Source organism: Podarcis vaucheri (genome assembly GCF_965113315.1).
Source record: "Podarcis vaucheri genome assembly, contig: SUPER_10_unloc_1, whole genome shotgun sequence".
Taxonomy (NCBI): domain Eukaryota; kingdom Metazoa; phylum Chordata; class Lepidosauria; order Squamata; family Lacertidae; genus Podarcis; species Podarcis vaucheri.
Window position 1 is genome coordinate 2,023,897 of NW_028118809.1, and position 18,965 is coordinate 2,042,861.

Below are 18,965 nucleotides of genomic sequence, written 5' to 3' on the forward strand. Positions count from 1 at the left end.
TGATACAGTGGTGCCTCGCAAGACGAAAAGAATCCGTTCTGTGATTCTCTTCGTCTAGTGGTTTTTTCATCTTGCGAAGCAAGCCCATTGACGGATTAGTGCTATTAGCGCTATTAGCGGCTTATCTGCTGATCGGATCAGCTGATAAGCGGCTTAGCGGCTTAGAAAAGGGGGGGGAGGAAAAAAAAACCCAGCAGGAACTCGTAAGACATTGTCGTCTTGCGAAGCAAGCCCATAGGAAATTCGTTTTGCGAAGCACCTCCAAAATGGAAAACTCTTTCATCTAGCGAGTTTTCCGTCTTGCAGGGCATTCGTCTTGCGGGGCACCACTGTATAGTGTGCCCTAGCTTTGAAGCCTGGATAGCTGATTTACGTCGGAGCAGAGGCCGATGGGTCTTTGCAGCGGGATGGCTGGAAGGAGACGACCCAGCTGGGGCTAGCCAGCTGGCCTTGCGACCCTCTGCATGCCAGGAGCAGAGGTGGCCTCGGAGGAAGCAAGCAAGCGGGCGAGGGAGCCCAGCTATCCAGTCTGCCAGACCTTGCTGTTGGGAATGGACAGAAAAGTGGGAAGCTGGGCAGGCAGGTGCCGTGCTGGCCTTTCTTGTGCTCGCTGTGTGAAAGGCCTGCCTGGGAGCTGAGTGCCCAGCGCTGAAGGGCACACCATGCAGGCCCAGCAATGCTCACTGCTGCCTCCCAAGGTGAGGAAGGTGCTGGTCTCATGCTCACCTTTCTTCGGTCTCCGTTGGGCTGCTAAGGCTGGGGGCATCCTCTTCCCAAGCCCCTCTTTGGGGCAGCTCAGAGACCAGGGGCAGCTGCCCAGAGGACTCCCAAGAAGAGGGGAGAAGAGGCTGTGGGAACACTCCACAAGGGAGAGTCAGGGCCGGATTTAGGTTTGATGAGGCCCTAAGCTACTGAAGGTAATGGAGCGCATTGTATGTCAACAACAAATTGTCGCTGTTTTTTGTGTTGAATATATGCTATATGGTAATTTATGGACCTAATAGGTATCTAAAGCCATTTGCACATAACAAAATATTTTTTATCTGATATTTTGGAAATGTACATCGAGTGTTTTTCTCCTTTAAATTTTTTTGGGGTCCCCCAAGAGAGTGGGGGCCTAAGCTATAGCTTGTTTAGCTTATGCATAAATCCAGCACTGGGGAGGGTGTTCAAAAAGGAGTGACGGTCTGCCGCCTCTGCAGGCAAGGGATGATATAACTGGGCTCCTGAGGCTCTGAGTGTGTTTCCACACAGGGGAGCTGCAGAAATAATGTTGTTGGCCAAGGGAGCCATGGACTCCAAAAGGTTGAAAACCTCTGGGTTAGAGTGTTCACTTCATCAAATCTGGCCCTCTTTGAAAAAAAGTTTGGGCACCCCTAGCCCTGGTGCTGAATTGAGAAAGAATTCTTTTATTAAATCTTAAATTGTAAAGTTGGAAGGGTCATCTAGTCCAACCCACTGCAATGCCTGGAACCTGGCATTGGGCTGCAAGAATGTACTGTAAACTAACACATTTTCAAAATGTCTGATAGCCAAGTTCCACTACTTTTCACAGGCTGGGAGTAGTGCCTCCCTCATATTGTAACCATTATGGAATTAAGACTTGAAAAGAAAATACAGTGGTACCTCAGGTTAAGTACTTAATTCGTTCCGGAGGTCTGTTCTTAACCTGAAACTGTTCTTAACCTGAAGCACCACTTTAGCTAATGGGGCCTCCCGCTGCCGCCGCGCCACAGGAGCACAATTTCTGTTCTCATCCTGAAGCAAAGTTCTTAACCTGAAGCACTATTTCTGGGTTAGCGGAGTCTGTAACCTGAAGCGTATGTAACCCGAGGTACCACTGTACTAGCACAGTTTGTCTTGTGGATATGCTGCTTCCATAGTTTACTTGACATGGTTCAGACTGACCAATGCATTGTTTTCAGTGACAGTCTGTGGCAGCTGAAGCTGTGAAATGTGCTAGGGGCAAGCATTTTTGTTGTTGTGAATTCTACTGATGTTAACAACGTTATCTGACCAATAGTAAGCAAAGTCTCTTAATTTGAGGAAAAAGTATACCATACAATGTACTGTATCAAACTATTTTACATGAATAACGCAGGCATTCTGAAATTAGAAAAGCAACATTGTTAAAAACAAGGTGTTACATAATAAGATAATTTGTCTCAAATCTGGCAAAAACAGTGTGGTGGTGTCATATATATAAATCCATTGTTAATAAACAAGCAACTTAAGAAGTTTGTTTATGTTTCCTGTCGTCCCCCCCCCCCAAGCAGAGATAATGTCTTAAAAAAAGGTCGACAACTCTGGAAAGGGGGCGTGGGGCGCCGGAGGGATCTTTGCACCAGGGCGCCGGATATGCTTAAGACGGCCCTGCAGGTCCCCTCCCAAAAAATAAAATGCAAAACATTTCATGCGTCTCTTGGGGCACCACTGAGCAGATCCTTGTTGACGGCTTGAAGCTCAAGCAAGGAACCCTTAATGCCCGACGGTCAGCAAAAGGAAGGAGTGCTTCTGAACATGTGTAGAGTGCAGTTTCTGCCCCACTCCCCCGCAACTTCGACCAACTGCAGCGGGAACGGCAAAGGATCAATGCAGATCCCTGGTTTGATTTAAGACTTACTTTTGACCTACCTAAGGTAAGAAGGGCCGATGCTTCTGTCTGCTGCACACAGCGCGGAAAACAAAAAAGGTTCAGCAAAGGGTTAAGAGTGGAGATCTTCCTGCCTGCTAAACCTCAGGGACTCTCCGTTGTGTGTAGAGGGGAAGACAGATCAAAGGGCTTGAAGGGCGGAGCGAAAATCTGCCGCTCCTGATTAGCCAGGGGAGAGGGAGAAGAATTCTTCGTCGGCCCAATGAGGATCCGCGATGCAAAGGACAGGGGCAGATTTAGGAGCGTCAATCTGCATCGCCGCCTCTCATTGGGCTATCGGGACTACTAGCGAATCCATTCATGCTCTGAGTAGCGCGCGAAAGGCGAGGCGGGGAAAGCATTTGAGGCCGCGCAGTCACGGATAAAACGAAGGTTGTCGATGGGATAGTATCTGTTCTTTAGTTACAAGGTGTCGGCTCTTTAAAATGACTTTTAGGCGTAAAAAAGCATTGTGAGTTTTCACTGAACTGGCGTTTTCCTCTGGTTTTGCAAATAATAATAATAATATTAATATTAACAATAATATTATTATTAATAATAATATTAGTATTAATAGTATTATTAATAGTATTAATATTAATTAATAACATTGATATTATTAATACCCGCCCATCTGGCTGGGTTTCCCCAGCCACTCTGGGCGGCTCCCAACAGAATATAAAAAGCATGATAAAACATCAAACATTAAAAACTTCCCTAAGCAGGGCTGCCTTCAGATGTCTTCTAAAATGTAACACTAATGTGTCAACAAATGAAACTTATCTGTAGAAAACGCAACTTGAAAAAAGAGAAAATGCATGTATTTTCGTAAACAAAAAAAATCTAAGTGTACAGATGTCTTCTAAAAGTCAGATAGTTGTTTATTTCCTTGACATCTGATGGGAGTGTGTTGTGTATGGCAACTCCATACCCTCCAACGTTTCTCTGATGGAAATAAGGAGGTCCTCAATCAATCAATCAATCAATCAATACCCCCCCATCTGCCTGGTTTGCTCCAGGCATTCTGGGGGGCTTCCAATGTATATAAAAACATAAAACGTTAAAAAAAGAAACCTTCCCTATACAGGGCTGCTTTCAGATGTCTTCTAAAGGTTGTATAGTTACTTATCTCCTTGGCTCAAGGGGTCACATAACTCCAGGCCCTCCAACATTTCTCTGATGAAAATAGGGACGTCCTAAGGAAAAGCGGGACATTCTGGGATCAAGGCAGAAACCAGGACGGCTTCTCTAAATCCAGAACCGTCACTGGAAAATAGGGACACTTGGAGGGTCTGTAAGATCCAGAAATTTCAAGCCACTAATCAACAAAAGGTTTTGAGTGGCGCTAATAATACAGACGCATACACAAAACCAGTGTGCAGGCACTTCATACACTTCATACATTATACATAAGTGTACAGACTAAGGGAGGTGCTTTTGGCTTCAGGTTTTAGCTGAGAAGGCAGAGAAACCACAGGTATAAATCAAATTCAGATGCCAATCACAGAAACATCCCTCCCTGTTATCTGCTGTCTTGTGATGTGGTCGAGCTTCCAGGCTACAGGGCAGAAGTTGCTGTACTTTTGCAATACCACCCAAATCTGCCATGGAGCAAAAAGTATAACATAGAGATATAAAAACAGGACTGGCTCTGACATGGTCCCAGGCTGCTATCCTGTTCAACCTTTTGGGAACTCAGTGCTGCTTCCTGTGGTCTCCCATCGAAACATCAGTGAGGTCCAAACACAGATATTTTTAACAATACTATAGCATCAGACACCACATGAACGGGCCATACCTATTTACTCAGGTGAGCCTAGTTTCATCCTAAACATTTTATACATGGTACTGGGATGAACCAGGGACTCGGGTGGCGCTGTGGGTTAAACCGCAGAGCCTAGGACTTGCCGATCAGAAGGTCGGCGGTTCGAATCCCCGCGACGGGGTGAGCTCCCATTGCTCGGTCCCTGCTCCTGCCCACCTAGCAGTTTGAAAGCACGTCAAAAGTGCAAGTAGATAAATAGGTACCGCTCCGGCGGGAAGGTAAATGGCGTTTCCGTGTGCTGCTCTGGTTTGCCAGAAGCGGCTTAGTCATGCTGGCCACATGACCCGGAACCTGTACACCGGCTCCCTCGGCCAGTAAAGCGAGATAAGCACCGCAACCCCAGAGTCGGTCACGACTGGACCTAATGGTCAGGGGTCCCTTTACCTTTTTACTGGGATGAACTAGGCTGAAGTTTGATTCTGAGAACCCACCACATGTGGAATGATCCAATTTGGGGCCATGAGCGAATAGAAATGGACATGCATTTCATGCCATGTTCAGAACTTACGGGCTCCATAAAAATACATTAAAGCAATTGGATCAATTAAGAGCCTTTCCCAGCTATTTTACAAGCCCCTTTGGTTAACACGAATGCTCTTTCCCTGTGTTTCATCATGAAGTAACTAAAATGTGAAGTACAATTGATAATTGTTGCAACCCATCAAACAATCATATTGATTGGAAATCCAAAAAGCGGGCTGTAAAACACAGAGAGAAGGTTCATAACCTCCCCAAAGCTTAAACAAAGAAGAAACGAATCGATATTCCTGGGTTTCATTTTTTTATTTTACTATTGATTTTGCTATTTAACAGATCAGTCAGACAGAAGAATGGGTAAGGAGCCAAATTGTTAATCAATCAAATGTTTAATCGGTTTGCCATTGTTGTTAAATGTCAATTAGGTGTTGGCACATATTCCTTTAGAACATGCAGGTGAAAGCTGATGTAGAGGACGGACTTGCATTGGCTTTAGTGTTTGGTGTTGATGACATGAATGTTACCTGCTTAGTTCATCTGGCGAAAGTCCAAAGTCTGTGAAACAGGCCTTCATCATGGAGAAGAAAGCACTCTACTCAGTCTTTAGTACACCTGCGGCTGCGATTCTCACTTTCGTTGATAGGTTGATCGATTAACTGGAATCAACGGTTGCCCCTTAGTCCTGAACATGCAAAAGAGCAAATGCTCAGGTAATCCAGTTATGCTAAGAGAGAGTTGTCAAGCTTTTAACACAAGCCTCAGCTTAGCACCTCCATCCATTTGTTAATGCAACAGATCATAAGTTAAGAACAGAGCTTCATGAGAAAAAAACCAACAACGGCGGAAAGGAGGAATCCAGTTGGTCCAAGAGGCATATTGGCTGTGCTGCCGGAGGCCGCTCTGCATTCAAGGTTCGTGATGGCCGAACTGATCCCCGTAAATGTTGCTGCCCCTCCCAAAATAGGAGCGCAGACGGCAGGTGTAGCACAACCCTTCATAGCAACTTTCCCGGTAGCTTCACCTGGTATTGGAAAGAGAGAATATAATAAGGTGGTTGTCAGCCACAAGAGGGCAGCAGTTGATCATCTAAAGATTCTCTCACTCTTACACTTTCAAGAGCAGAGGGCTGATTTTTTAGGAATTTTTATTTTGTTTGGATAGACTGATATCCTGCCTCTTTCCTGAAAGTTGCAAGGCAGCTCACAATCAAATGCAATACTACAGCAATGCAGAAAGGAATAATATTTATTGTGTTGCTTTATACACGGGTGGCGCTGTGGTCTAAACCACTGAGCCTAGGGCTTGCCAATCAGAAGGTCGGTGGTTCAAAACCCCGCGATGGGGTGAGCTCCTGTTGCTCTATCCCAGCTTCTGCCAACCTAGCAGTTCAAAAGGACACCAGTAAAAGTAGATAAATAGGTACCGCTCCAGCGGGAAGGTAAACGGCGTTTCCGTGCACTGCTTTGCTTCGGCAGAAGCAGCTTAGTCATGCTGCCACATGACCCGGAAAAACTGCAGACAAATGTTGGCGCTCTCGTCCTGTAAAGCGAGATGAACGCAAAAACCCCAGAGTCATTCGTGACTTGACTTAACTGTCTGGGGTCCTTTACTGGTAGGTAGCCGTGTTGGTCTGCCATAGTCGAAACAAAATTTAAAAATTCCTTCCAGTAGCACCTTAGAGACCAACTAAGTTAGTTACTGGTATGAGCTTTCGTGTGCATTACCTTTACCTTTACCTTTTTCATAGTAGGGTTACCATATATGAAGAAGTAAAAATCCGGACACAAGTTGCTTTAAAAAAACAACAACACAGCAAACAAAAACAACAATGCAGTAGACATCAGAATCAACAGAACAGAACAGCCCATAATCCAAGGAACAACCTTGGTGCCTTGGCTAATTCAGCTGATATCTCATGCTTAGTTGGAAGTTTATAAATTCAGTCCTTTCCCCAGGGCTAAGCAAGTGTGAGTCTGGGTAGAGCTTACATGTTTTGGAAGGAAGGTGGGATATAAATGTAATAATTTTAAAAAATAAAATTAGAATTTCATTCGCAGCGAAACCAAAAGAGAATTTATTCCCGTGGGCATAAATTGACATGGGAAGCTGAGAGCCATCTGTTGCATTCAGCAGCACGGTAAAGAGAATTTACCACTGTTTTGCTCCCCCAGATTTCTGATCTGATAAGGTAGGACTAATACAAAAGTTTGAGGGGGCCCTGGCAAGTGCCTGCTGGCACTATTCTTTGTTGGTGGACCCATACTTGGTGAGGTGGTGATAGAAGGTGGCAGCAGCAATATTCCAAAAAGAACCAGGCAATTGGGTCCAACTGCCATTTTCATTTCCAACAGCGCTCCCACTATGGCATTGTTCCAAGGCATTGAGGGAAATGTAAAGAGTCTGAACTTCTTGAAGTGCCATGCCAGATATTTTTTTTAAGGCATCTGAACTGTGTTGATGATATGAAGATAATGAGCGAAGTCCAAAAGAAACCAAACCAGATGCATGCATGGGAATGAATAAATTACCTGTATGTATGAATCCAGCTAAGTCAATGCAGTGAGATTCAGATCCAACACAATCCACTGTTTCATCACTGCATGAATCAGAAAAGGAAGCATAGCAGGCCGGGCAGCGAAGGCCGTTGAGTTTGGTCTCCAGGCGCTTCACTGAACCAAGAGAGAAAAAGTCAACTTCCTGAGAACATTACTGGGTGCTGCAAATATAACTGATCTGCACAGTGGCATGAGAAAAAGAGTTGTAAAGTACGACTAATAATAATTTAATAATTTATAATAATTTTATTATTCATACCCCGCCCATCTGGCTGGATTTCCCCAGCCACTCTGGGCGGCTTCCAACCAAATATTAAAAACAATACAGCATCAGACATTAAAAACTTCCCGAAACAGGGCCACCTTCGGTTGTCTTTTAAAAGTAAAATACTGTATTTTTCGCTCTATAAGACACACCAGACCGCAAGACACACCTAGTTTTGGGAGGAGGAAAACAAGAAAAAACCCCCATTCTGAATCTCAGAAACCAGAACAGCAAGAGGGATCGCTGCACAGTGAAAGCAGCAATCCCTCTTGCTGTTCTGGCTTCTGGGATAGCTGCGCAGCCTGCATTCGCTCCATAACACACACACACATTTCCCCTTACTTTTTAGGAGGGAAAAAGTGAGTCTTATAGAGCAAAAAATATGGTAGTTGTTTATTGTCTTGACATCTGCTGGGAGGGTGTTCCACAGGGCAGGCGCCACTAATAATAATTTCTAGCTTACATTAAGCTAGAAATTCCAAGGAGGAGGGAACTGGCCAAGGGGACCCCATTTTCTGCCACTTCCCCATTGTTATAAGAAAAAACTGCTCCTTTTCCCTTATGGGGTACCCAAGAGCCAGTACAGAGTCCTTATGTAGGTTCTCTATCAGTAGGAGAAAATAGCAGAGGCCAACCGGACAATATCGAGAAGCAAGGCAGCTAGTAAGCCTGATCTTTATTAAACTGTTGCAACAGGGTCCTCACCCCGCCACGCAGGAGGGAGGAGGAACCCAGAACATTGGTGTGCAAGCTCTTATGCAGACTTTTGAAATTGCCACCCTGTAGCTCAAGACTACCCCCAAAAACACCATACATACATCACTGAAGGGGTGGCCTACAGCAGAAAACCTGTCTGCCAGGATACCTGATAATGGTCACTGTTGGCTTTTACCTGGGCATTCTGGCCATTCTTTTGTGATGGTAAATATCCAGTTCATGAATCCAGGTCACAGGCTCAGCCTATTCTTACACAGATACGCCCTTAAGACAGGATTTGTGAGCAAAGAGACAATGGGGAGGTTTCCCCATTTCCTTCCTCCTTGCAGAGGTCAATTTGGGAGAGTCAAAATGGATTCAGGATTGTTCTCCTGTACTATTTCAGACACGTGGTTTATATACTTATGTATGTGTTTTCCTTGTACATTTATGAACATTTACTTTCTATATATATATATAAGACCTCAGAATTCCTATAACAGCATGTTGGGTGTAAAATGCAAACTGGATGCCAAGGCACATGCAGTACAAAGCAATCTCTTGGGATAGCAATGGTTTAGCCTAGCCAATGGAGCAGTGAGTGAACAGTGAGCCCCAGAAAGCCCTTGAGATGTTGTTTGAGGGTTATATATCTGATAAATACTAATAAAGGGAGAGGGGAAATGCCTCAGGCCAGCTTGTCCTGGCAACTGGACTTTAAACAAATCGGTTCCTCCCTTAAAGAGTGAGACCTGGCAACCAAACCCTGTGTTGTGGGTGGGTATGATTGGATAGCCACAACACCCAATTGGTATGTCCGTTGATGCTGGGTTTAATCAGGCCAATGGGACGCAAGCTAGATGGATCAAGGGACCTATATATACCTATGCACGTGACCCAGAGCTTCCTCTTTCGGCTCGTGCATCGGAACACCCACCCACCTCTCCCTATATTTAGGGCTGTGTGCTTGACCTTGCTATGCCGTCATGTGTCGTCTGTTATTGGGACAGGGGCACGGCAGGAATTTTCCCCACTTGGCTGATTGGCTGGTGCCATTTGGGTTTCGCCTGCCGCGTAGCAAATCATCACAACTTGTAAGGTTGCGGATAAGCTCTGGTTCAGGTGATAGGGATGGGAGAATGCTCTCACCATCCCTATGTGAAGGGTTTTCCGTTAAAGGAATCCAGGGACTCAATGGTTTGGTCAACCCTGTGAGGGGGTTGTGCCCGTGCCTGAGTCCAGGGGGACATCTGGGTGGTGGACATAGCCTGTTCCCAGCTTTCCGCTTATCCAGGTGTTCACTCTTGGCTGACCTATGCTGGTGCCCTGGGTCAGCGCTACCTGCAACGGTGCAGGGAGCTAGTCGAACCAGAGCCTATGCAACCACCCACTTGCTGTAATCAATAAAGTTGTGGCCAAAAATCTGCCAAAAACCAAACCAAAATTTGAGTCTTGTCTGAATTTATTTAAGGGGGAGGTTTAAAGGTCTGAACACGCAAAAGCTCCAAAAGCATGTATACAGTTGGGTGTGCAAAAGGGAACAGAAAAGGAAAATACAAACTGATACCTACATTTGGCAGGAAAGGCGGTATTGCAAGCATCCGTCTTACAGCAGGAGACACTGGTCCTCGATCTTCTCTTTTTACCCAAGTTAATATCAGCGGAACCGACTTCGCAGTAATTGGATGGAACACAGTTCTTAATAATGCCATTAACCTTTACATTTTCTGCAAGAGGATATGGGGAGAAAGATGTGAGACTTTCTATCAGATGATGAGGATAATGCACATAGCACAGAGGCTCAAAAGCCAATCATTTCTATAAAACCATATATTACTGAGAACTGGGAAAACTAAAGACCCCTGCTGTCAGCCCCCTCGCACAATGATACTATGTTTTTACAGTTCTTAAAAAATAATGTTATTCTTATGTATTTCTTTACCACAATTGCCTCCCAGCTTTTAAAAAAGAAATTTGAAGCAGCACACATAGTTAATCCCCTTTCTATTTCAACTTCACAAGGTAGATTAAGCTGAGAGTTAGCCCAACTCTCTAACCTCTGCGTCATACCGACTCCACCATCCCCTTCCCTGCCAATATTGCACTCTGAAACGCTTAACAAAATTAACCATGGTGCAATAAAATAATATGCAGCACAACAAAATACAAAAGTCTAAAACCACAGTCATTCTGCCGCTGTACCAAGCTGAGATGAGCATGCCTTGGTTTAGTGTGTCGCCAGAGCCTGGACTCATGGTTTAGTTGTCTCTAGGCCAGTGTTTTTCAACTTTTTGGGGCAAAGGCACACTTGTTTCATGAAAAAAATCACGAGGCACACCACCACTGTGCGCGGAGAGGGAGATGTCAGAGCCCCACTGCTCTCTATGGGGAATTGGATGAGAGCGGACCGCCTGTCCGCTCTCATCCAATCCCATCCGATCTGATCCCCACCCAGGATGGATGGGAAATAGGGTGGACACAGTCCAGCGCCCGCCTAGTGGGCGAAAATTTGACTTTTTTTTTTTAAAAAAAAATCTTTTGAATTTTTCAATTTTTCTCACGGCACACCAGGCAACATCTCGCGGCACACTAGTGTGCCGCAGAACAGTAGGTGAAAAACACTGCTCTAGGCTAACCATGGTTTGTTGTGACCATGAGCTGTAACCATAATAATAATAATAATAATAATAATAATAATAATAATAATAATTTATTTGTACCCCGCCCATCTGGCTGGTTTTCCCCAGCCACTCTGGGCGGCTTCCAAAAAAAATATTAAAATACTCTAATACATCAGACATTAAAAGCTTCCCTGAACAGATGTCTTCAGATGCCTTCAGATGTCTTCTAAAAGTGTGGTAGTTGTTGTTCTCTTTGACATCTGGTGGGAGGGCGTGGTGGGAGGACCATGGTTTGTCCTTCGTAAAAGTCCATGAGCCGATGGTCACCTAGCAGTTCACTCCTCATCCCCAGTTACACCAGTTGGACGGGTTAGGATGGGATCTATTCCCTGCCCCAGTGTAAATGGCTTACACTGGTATAAAACTGGTGAATATTTTGCAGCCATATTTTCCTAGTTAGTATTGCTCTACCCAGTGTGAGCGCTTTTAAAAAGGACAGTATTACACCCCTAGTTGACTGGTTCTGCTAAGGTAGAGAATTACCATGGAGAGAGGGGGCCACCACAGATGAGGCCCTTAATAAGGCAGTCATCTGCAGGCCTTCCAGTGGCAGAGGCACCAATAGTAAACCCTCACCAATATGCAACAACACATGATGGATGCATCCCACCCCGACACCAAAAAATAAATAAAAAATAAATCATGAATACCTTCGAAAAGTTCACTTTCAAACAAAGTGATGCCACAGAAATTGTGGTCTTGGGGGCAAGTCACCACTTCACCAGTGCAGTTTTGGCCTAGACCTGTGCAAGCTTCACATTGTAAAGCAGTCCCTGGAAAAGGAAAAGGAAAAAGAAAGGAAATATATTATGTCAGTTGGATTTAACTAGTTTCCTGTGATTTCTCTGTACCTCTCTCTGTTTTTCCAGGGAAGGAAATGTCCAGACCTAAATAGCTTTGAAGGATGAAGTTTCCTCTCAGACCAGATGCACTTGTCTGACAGGATCAAAACCAGTCCCCATACTTAAGTTATGGGTGTGTGTACACAGTTTCACATGCTTTTGAGAAGGGGGGGGGGGGTTGGAATGTAGACTGGGTATAATTAATTCCTAGGATTTGCATAAACTTAAAGCTATACAAGCCAAGATACAGAGGCCATCTTCTGACCTCACATATATCAGGAAAACACCTTGAGGTGCTTCTTTCGATTTTCATCAGTTTCAGAGACAGGGGATGAGTTCCACCACCATCCGTCTCTTAAGTTGACTTGACCACATCGCCAATAGCCAAAACCTGCTCACCTGGTTCACATACCTGTTCAGCATCAGCTAAGAAACATTTTTGCTGGCTTTGGGTGAGTCATTGTTTCTAAATTTAGGCTACTACGCCGGGTTGCTGACAGAACTGTGTATAACTCTTAAGCTTCAAAACAAAGCAAATTACCTTAAGTATTGCAGGGGGAAAGTCACATCCTGAGACCGGCGACGTTTTGTAAATAAGGTATGTTTGCATGAATTTGCATAATTTATTCTGCACAGGGCCAGCCCAGAACATGTTTGTGGCCTGAGGCAATGGTGCCTCCACCATTCTATGCATGGAGGACAATTGGAATGGTAGTTAATTCAATGTTAACCATGGGCCAGTGTTTCCTAATGTGCCTGAAGGCAACAGGTTTTTCCTAGGGGGTGAAGGTCGGGCTGTATGGCATACACAGCTCTGCAAAGCAGTTTAAGAAGCAACAACAACAGTAAAAATATTTTTATTTTTTTAAAGTGATAAACCATTGACTTCAAAACAGATGCAGAGAGAACCATGTGGCTGGTCGCTCCATGTTTCTTGCTGAAACACACACATATACACATGATGCAATATATAATAACTGGAATGTATTGTCCTTTAGAAAATTAGGAACATAACAACATATGAAGACTGGATTGCACCAGAAATCTACCTAGTCCCATATACTGCTTCTAAAGGGCCTGACCAGCTCCCTGGCTAATTCCACAAACAGAATGTGAAGGCTATAACCCCACTCCGTAGTACAGTGGTACCTCGGATTACAGACACTTCAGGTTACAGATGCTTCAGGTTACAGACTCCGCTAACCCAGAAATAGTACTGGTTTAAGAACTTTGCTTCAGGATGAGAACAGAAATCGCATGACGGCAGTGGGAGGCCCCATTAGCTAAAGTGGTAAGGTAAAGGTAAAGGGACCCCTGACCATTAGGTCCAGTCGTGGCCGACTCTGGGGTTGCGGCACTCATCTCATCTGCCGGTGTACAGCTTCTGGGTCATGTGGCCAGCATGACTAAGCCGCTACTGGCGAATCAGAGCAGCGCATGGAAATGCCGTTTACCTTCCCACCGGAGCGGTACCTATTTATCTACTTGCACTTTGACGTGCTTTCGAACTGCTAGGTTGGCAGGAGCAGGGACCGAGCAACAGGAGCTCAGCCCGTCGGGGGATTTGAACCGCTGACCTTCTGATCGGCAAGTCCTAGGCTCTGTGGTTTAACCCACAGTGTCACCTGCGTCCCCAGCTAAAGTGGTACCTCAGGTTAAGAACTGTTTCAGGTTAAGAACGGACCTCCAGAACGAATTAAGTACTTAACCCGAGGTACCACTGTATTCAGCGGCATCCTATTGCATAATCTGGAAGTTACATTTAGCCAATAAAATAACAGCACAATCCTAAGGAGGCGGTGGCAGAGGAACTGCGCCAGCCAGGGCAGAAGGTAGAGGGATGAATTTTCCATTTTCTCTACCATTTAAACCAGGGGCAGCAAACGTTTTCAGCAGGGGGCCGGACTATAAGCCGCTCCCCCACGACTCTCCCCTCCCTTCTCCACAGCACCGGATGAGCCCCGGTGGCTGCTTACCTGTGTCTTGTGAGTGGCAGGGGCTGGTGGCGACAGGACGATGAGGAGCGCACGAAAGGGCTCTGGAGAGGGGCTGCTTAAAATGGCAGCCGCTCAAGCGCTGCTGCTACTGGCACCAACAAAGCCCAGCCCCCTTCCTCCTCTAGGCAGGGCAGGGAGAAGCCAGGAGGAGGGTGGGAGGAGGTGCCGCCGCCGCCGCTGTGTGAGGGAGAGGGAAAGAATGCGCACACTGGCGATCCACGCGGCGATTCCCGGACCGTCCGCAGGCCAGATCCAGAAGGCAATTGGGCCTGATCCGACCCGAGGGCCTTAGTTTGCCGACAATGAGAGGCAAAATACACCGGCTCCAAAGCCTCAGCTCCTTTTTTGACATTTCCAGGGGCATATCAGGGAACTGAGAGGTCTCTCCTGACTGCCCTCCATAAAGCTCATTTTCAGGACCATCACCACCAGTGATACAGTAATGACCCACTATTCTCCGCTGCTAAACTGGGGAGGTCTCCTTCTCTGCCCATTTGACCCCCACTCCTCCGCCACCCGCCAGTGGAGAGGCAGGTGCCCAACATCCAACAGCTCATTGGTTGCTCTGTTTGGAAGCTTAGAATTACTTTCTAACTGAGTTTGTATACTTTAGGTAAAATTAAGGTATAGAAAAGCTCACAACATGGTGAGTTGCACTGGATATTGGGGAAAGGAACGGGCAGAAGGAAGAGATGGGTCCACTTTCCTTCTATTCACCATTTTTGAAATAAAACATTGTTTCTTATGAGTGATCTTGTCCTGGAGCTGTTCATAATTTCCAGAGTTGTTGTGTTTTTTTTAACATTAATGAAATAAAACTTAATGGAAGCTGGGGAATAAAATCTCCCAGACATTCAGGGGAGGAGGGGAATGTTCTTTGTGACACAATATGTTTCCAATAGGTAGAAATTACACTCACACAAGTATATTATATTATATTATATTATATTATATTATATTATATTATATTATATTATATTATATTATATTATATTATAAGCATTAAATTATATTAGCATTAAATTAGCAGGGGAGGCAGTCAGGTTATCATATCTTCCCAGCTACGATTTTTATGTTGGAAAGCCCTCAAAATAAGTTCAGTTCTCGGAAAACATTGTGGCAGGGATTTAGGGAGAACAATTGGTTTAGTTCAGCAGTGAAACTGCTGCTGTCTATATCTCACATATCTCTGTCAATGGCTGCATTGTTGGCATAAAAGCCATACAGGACTCGGGAGCTAGCTACATTCCAGAAAAGAGATACATCCAGATTCAGAAACGAGAAACATACAATTATCTCCTGTAGAGCTATAATATTCTAAAGCAAACAGCATTAAGTACGTACAGGGGATATTTAAAGAAAAGGGTGTCAGAGAATCCTTGCTTCTAAAGCAGACACATGCAAACATACATATACATAAGCACAATCGGACGTCTTCGCCTGCCCCAGCTGCAACAAAACATGTCTATCCCATATTGTGATACAGCCACATCGAGCGCTGTAGCTCTCAACTGGCTTGACTTTACCACAAAAGGTCCACACTTCCATTGTCTTCCAGACAGATGGATGCTGCCAATAATATTATGCCCACACCCAGATATAGATATAGATGCTCTAGCTAGAGATGTAACTCTACCTGCATTGGATGGGATACTCACCTCTGGCTATGAGTGCTGAGAGGAAGCAAAGGCCAAGGAAGATCTGCATTGCTGCTGGGTGAGAAGTGGGTTGAGTCTCTGATGAAGCCAACTCTTCAGATGGGAGTTATAGTCATGTCAACAATTACTGCCTAGGAGGGAGGAGCATTTAAAAGCATCCCTCCTCAAGGCCACATTGGAGAGCAAGTTGAGCAAGGAAGGCTCATCAGTTACATTCTCTCTCTCTCTTTCTGTCACCCTCATCCTTCCTCCACGGAGCCCGAGTGGGGTGTGCATTTGCGCCATGTTATCCTGACAACAAGGGACGCGGGTGGCGCTGTGGGTTAAACCACAGAGCCTAGGACTTGCCAATCAGAAGGTCGGCGGTTCGAATCTCTGCAACGGGGTGAGCTCCCGTTGCTCGGTCCCAGCTCCTGCCCACCTAGCAGTTCGAAAGCACGTCAAAGTGCAAGTAGATAAATAGGTACCGCTCTGGAGGGAAGGTAAACAGTGTTTCCGTGCGCTGCTCTGGTTCGCCAGAAGCAGCTTAGTCATGCTGGCCACATGACCCAGAAGCTGTACGCTGGCTCCCTCGGCCAATAAAGCGAGATGAGCGCCGCAACCACAGAGTCGGCCACAACATTTTTGTTTAGGCATGTCCAGTGCTTTTTCGGGTTGGGGGGACAGGGGTACGCATACCCCTAAACATTTTGTACATCTAAATTTGGCCTCATTGAGGGGCAGTATTTCAATATGAGTAGGAAAATGAGAGTACCCCTAAACTTTTTTTTAGGGAAAAGAAAAGCACTGGGCATGTCTCTCCAGACACATAGCTGTAGGTGTGTTTTAATTTATTTTACTGTTCATTTTAATTATCTTTAATTGTTTTTATTGATCATTTTAATATTTCTTATAAACTACCGGTACTTTGTGATTTTACTGCAATCAAGCAGTATATCCATTTAGATGATAGCTAGATAGAATTCTTCCTGAGGATTCCAGCTTCCCCCCTACAGCCCTGATGTGTTTGCCATCTGAACAGTGCAAAAAGTGATGGAACAGTGAACGCTGTCACTGAGTTATTCCCATTAAGGCAATAACTGCCCAGAGTCTTCAGCTTGAAAAATGAATGCCGATAGCCAGAGATCTTCAGGTGATGTCTCTTAATGGGATCCAAGAGTCAGGCAGCCTTGGCTATACTTTTCTTTTGTTAGGGAGATTAGATGCTCTCTCAGTAGCTAGGAAATAGCTGGAGGGTTTCGCATTCTTTTGTTTCAAACTGGGGCATACTTTTTCTCCCCAACCCCACCAACCCAGCTAAGGGTTAATGCTGTATATACAGCGGGGAAAGGCACTGCAGTTTTTTTAGACATGGGAAAGGACTGACCTGAGTTCTGGATCTCTATAATGGAAGAATTGATATGGGAGCAGTGGAATTTGCTGGTTGTATGTGTTAAGTTGTGCTTCTGCCTAGGCCCAACTCCTCTGGAAGCTGTCCTCAGTTTGTACATTTGTGGATAAATTCAAATATTATAGAACTGTTTCCCCCGCTCCCAAAGGAAACAAAATCCAGGTAGGTGTTGTTCTCCTAGAGCCTGGAAGTACATAGAACAAGACTACAGACCATTCACTATCCAATGTTAAGATCAGAATCCTGTTTGCTGTCTTAAAGGCGAGCACATTTAAATTCTCATGGCCGCCAGTCAATTTTGGAAGATGCAATTGCACGTTTAATGGACTGCGGTCCATGAAAGCTTGTGTCATAATGAAGTGGTTATCCCTGATGGTTTCACAAGGCCCATTTGTGGTTTTACTGCAACCCCTCCAGACATTGAATTATACTGCTAAGAGGATGGCAACTGGATCCTAGTTAATAATAATAATAATAATAATAATAATAATAATAATATGCCACCCATTGACTGGGTTGCCCCAGCCACTTGAGGTGGCTTCCAGCAACTTACATGACACACAGTTGTGTGTTCCTTTCATAGAATTATAGAGCTGGAAGGGATCATTCCAGCAGGAGATGATAGATAGATGATAGATAGATAGATAGATAGATGATAGATAGATAGATAGATGATAGATCCAGTTTAGGCTGGAAGAGCAACAGCAGGAGAGACTGCTTATCTCTTTACCTTTTCCCAAAACAATCGTTCCCATGCTGATTTTCTCCCCAAGGCAGAAAGATATGGGGACCAGGAGCATCCATCTTAACAATGGTCAAATAGATGTCTCCAATAACTCCATGTGCAAGATATGTGCAATAGCGCCCCCCACTCCTTCCTCTGAATTGTGAAACACATTGGCCAGGACAGCAAGCTACGAACCACAAGCCTCCACGTGCGTAGCCAGGATTTATGTTGGGTGTTTGTATGTCAGAATTTATAATATGTGGGGCGCACAACCGAGCTATCTGTGACCCAATTGGTCAGTCGGCTAGGTATTTTTATTTATTTACTTGATGGGGGCAGCTGGCAGCCCTGCCCCCCGGGTGGCGCTATGGTCTAAACCACTGAGACTCTTGTGCTTGTTGATCGGAAGGTCGGTAGTTTAAATCCCCGTGATGGGGTAAGCTCCTGTTGCTCGGTCCCAACTCCTGCCAACGTAGCAGTTCGAAAGTACGCCAGTGCAAGTAGATAAATAGGTACCACTGTGGCGGGAAGCTAAATGGTGTTTCCGTGCGCTCTGGTTTCTGTCACGGTGTTCTGTTGCACCAGAAGCGGCTTACTCGTGCTGGCCACATGACCCAGAAAGCTGTCTGTGGACAAACGTTGGCTCCCTCAGCCTGAAAGCGAGATGAGCGCTGCAACCTCATAGTCGCCTTTGACTGGACTTAACCGTCCAGGTGTCCTTTACCTTTACCAGCTACACCCATGCTCCAGGGCTGAATTCAGAAGATGGCCTTAGGCCTGAACGAGATGAGATGCCAGAGACCTAGGATCAGATCTTTCATTTTCTTTGTGGAGGGACCTTAGATCAGGGGCGGAGAGCATGCTTTGCCTGCCCAAAGTCTGAGGTGCAGTCCTGGGTTCATTTGAAAGGGTTAGGCAGAGATAATAATAATAATAATAATAATAATAATAATAATAATAATAATAGATAGGTAGCCGTGTTGGTCTGCCATAGTCAAAATAAAAAAATTCCTTCCAGTAGCACCTTAAAGACCAACTAAGTTAGTTCTTGGTATGAGCTTTCGTGTGCATGCACACTTCTTCAGATACACTGTGTTCTGTTGCACCAGAAGCGGTTTACTCGTGCAGGTTTACTGTGTATCTGAAGAAGTGTGCATGCACACGAAAGCTCATACCAAGAACTAACTTAGTTGGTCTTTAAGGTGCTACTGGAAGGATTT

General features: G+C 45.1%; 2 protein-coding genes across 6 annotated transcripts in view; both read right to left on the reverse strand.

Annotated features, from left to right (window-relative positions):
- The window catches only part of HDAC10 (histone deacetylase 10), a 26,077-nt gene extending 23,309 nt beyond the window's left edge, over positions 1 to 2,768 (reverse strand). For 2 of the 5 annotated variants that reach the window (XM_082242471.1, XM_082242467.1), the window contains exon 1: positions 2,635 to 2,768. The gene's annotated coding sequence lies outside the window, so the exon portion shown is untranslated. Of the gene's footprint in view, positions 1 to 2,623 lie in introns of all 5 variants that reach the window. The other 3 variants (XM_082242470.1, XM_082242468.1, XM_082242469.1) reach the window with 3 other exon arrangements.
- A 2,453-nt stretch (positions 2,769 to 5,221) lies between these two features.
- LOC309542616 (phospholipase A2 inhibitor and Ly6/PLAUR domain-containing protein-like) lies at positions 5,222 to 15,734 on the reverse strand. Its single transcript, XM_082242486.1, has 5 exons — positions 15,629 to 15,734; positions 11,782 to 11,904; positions 10,022 to 10,177; positions 7,463 to 7,603; positions 5,222 to 5,955 (listed from the first exon to the last, which is right to left on the reverse strand). The coding sequence occupies exons 1-5, from the start codon at positions 15,675 to 15,677 to the stop codon at positions 5,738 to 5,740; spliced, it is 687 nt and encodes a 228-aa protein (XP_082098612.1). The 5' UTR covers positions 15,678 to 15,734; the 3' UTR covers positions 5,222 to 5,737.
- Between the last annotated feature and the right edge of the window lie 3,231 nt (positions 15,735 to 18,965).

What these genes read in the sequence shown, in the direction of transcription:
- LOC309542616 (XM_082242486.1), bottom strand. Translation starts at nt 15,677, where the DNA reads ATGCAGATCTTCCTTGGCCTTTGCTTCCTCTCAGCACTCATAGCCAGA. An exon ending in CTCAGCACTCATAGCCAGAG is followed by an intron (nt 11,905 to 15,628) that starts GTGAGTATCCCA and finishes TTCCTTTTCCAG; the next exon opens with GGACTGCTTTACAATGTGAA. An exon ending in AGCTGGATTCATACATACAG is followed by an intron (nt 5,956 to 7,462) that starts GTAATTTATTCA and finishes TTCCAATACCAG; the next exon opens with GTGAAGCTACCGGGAAAGTT.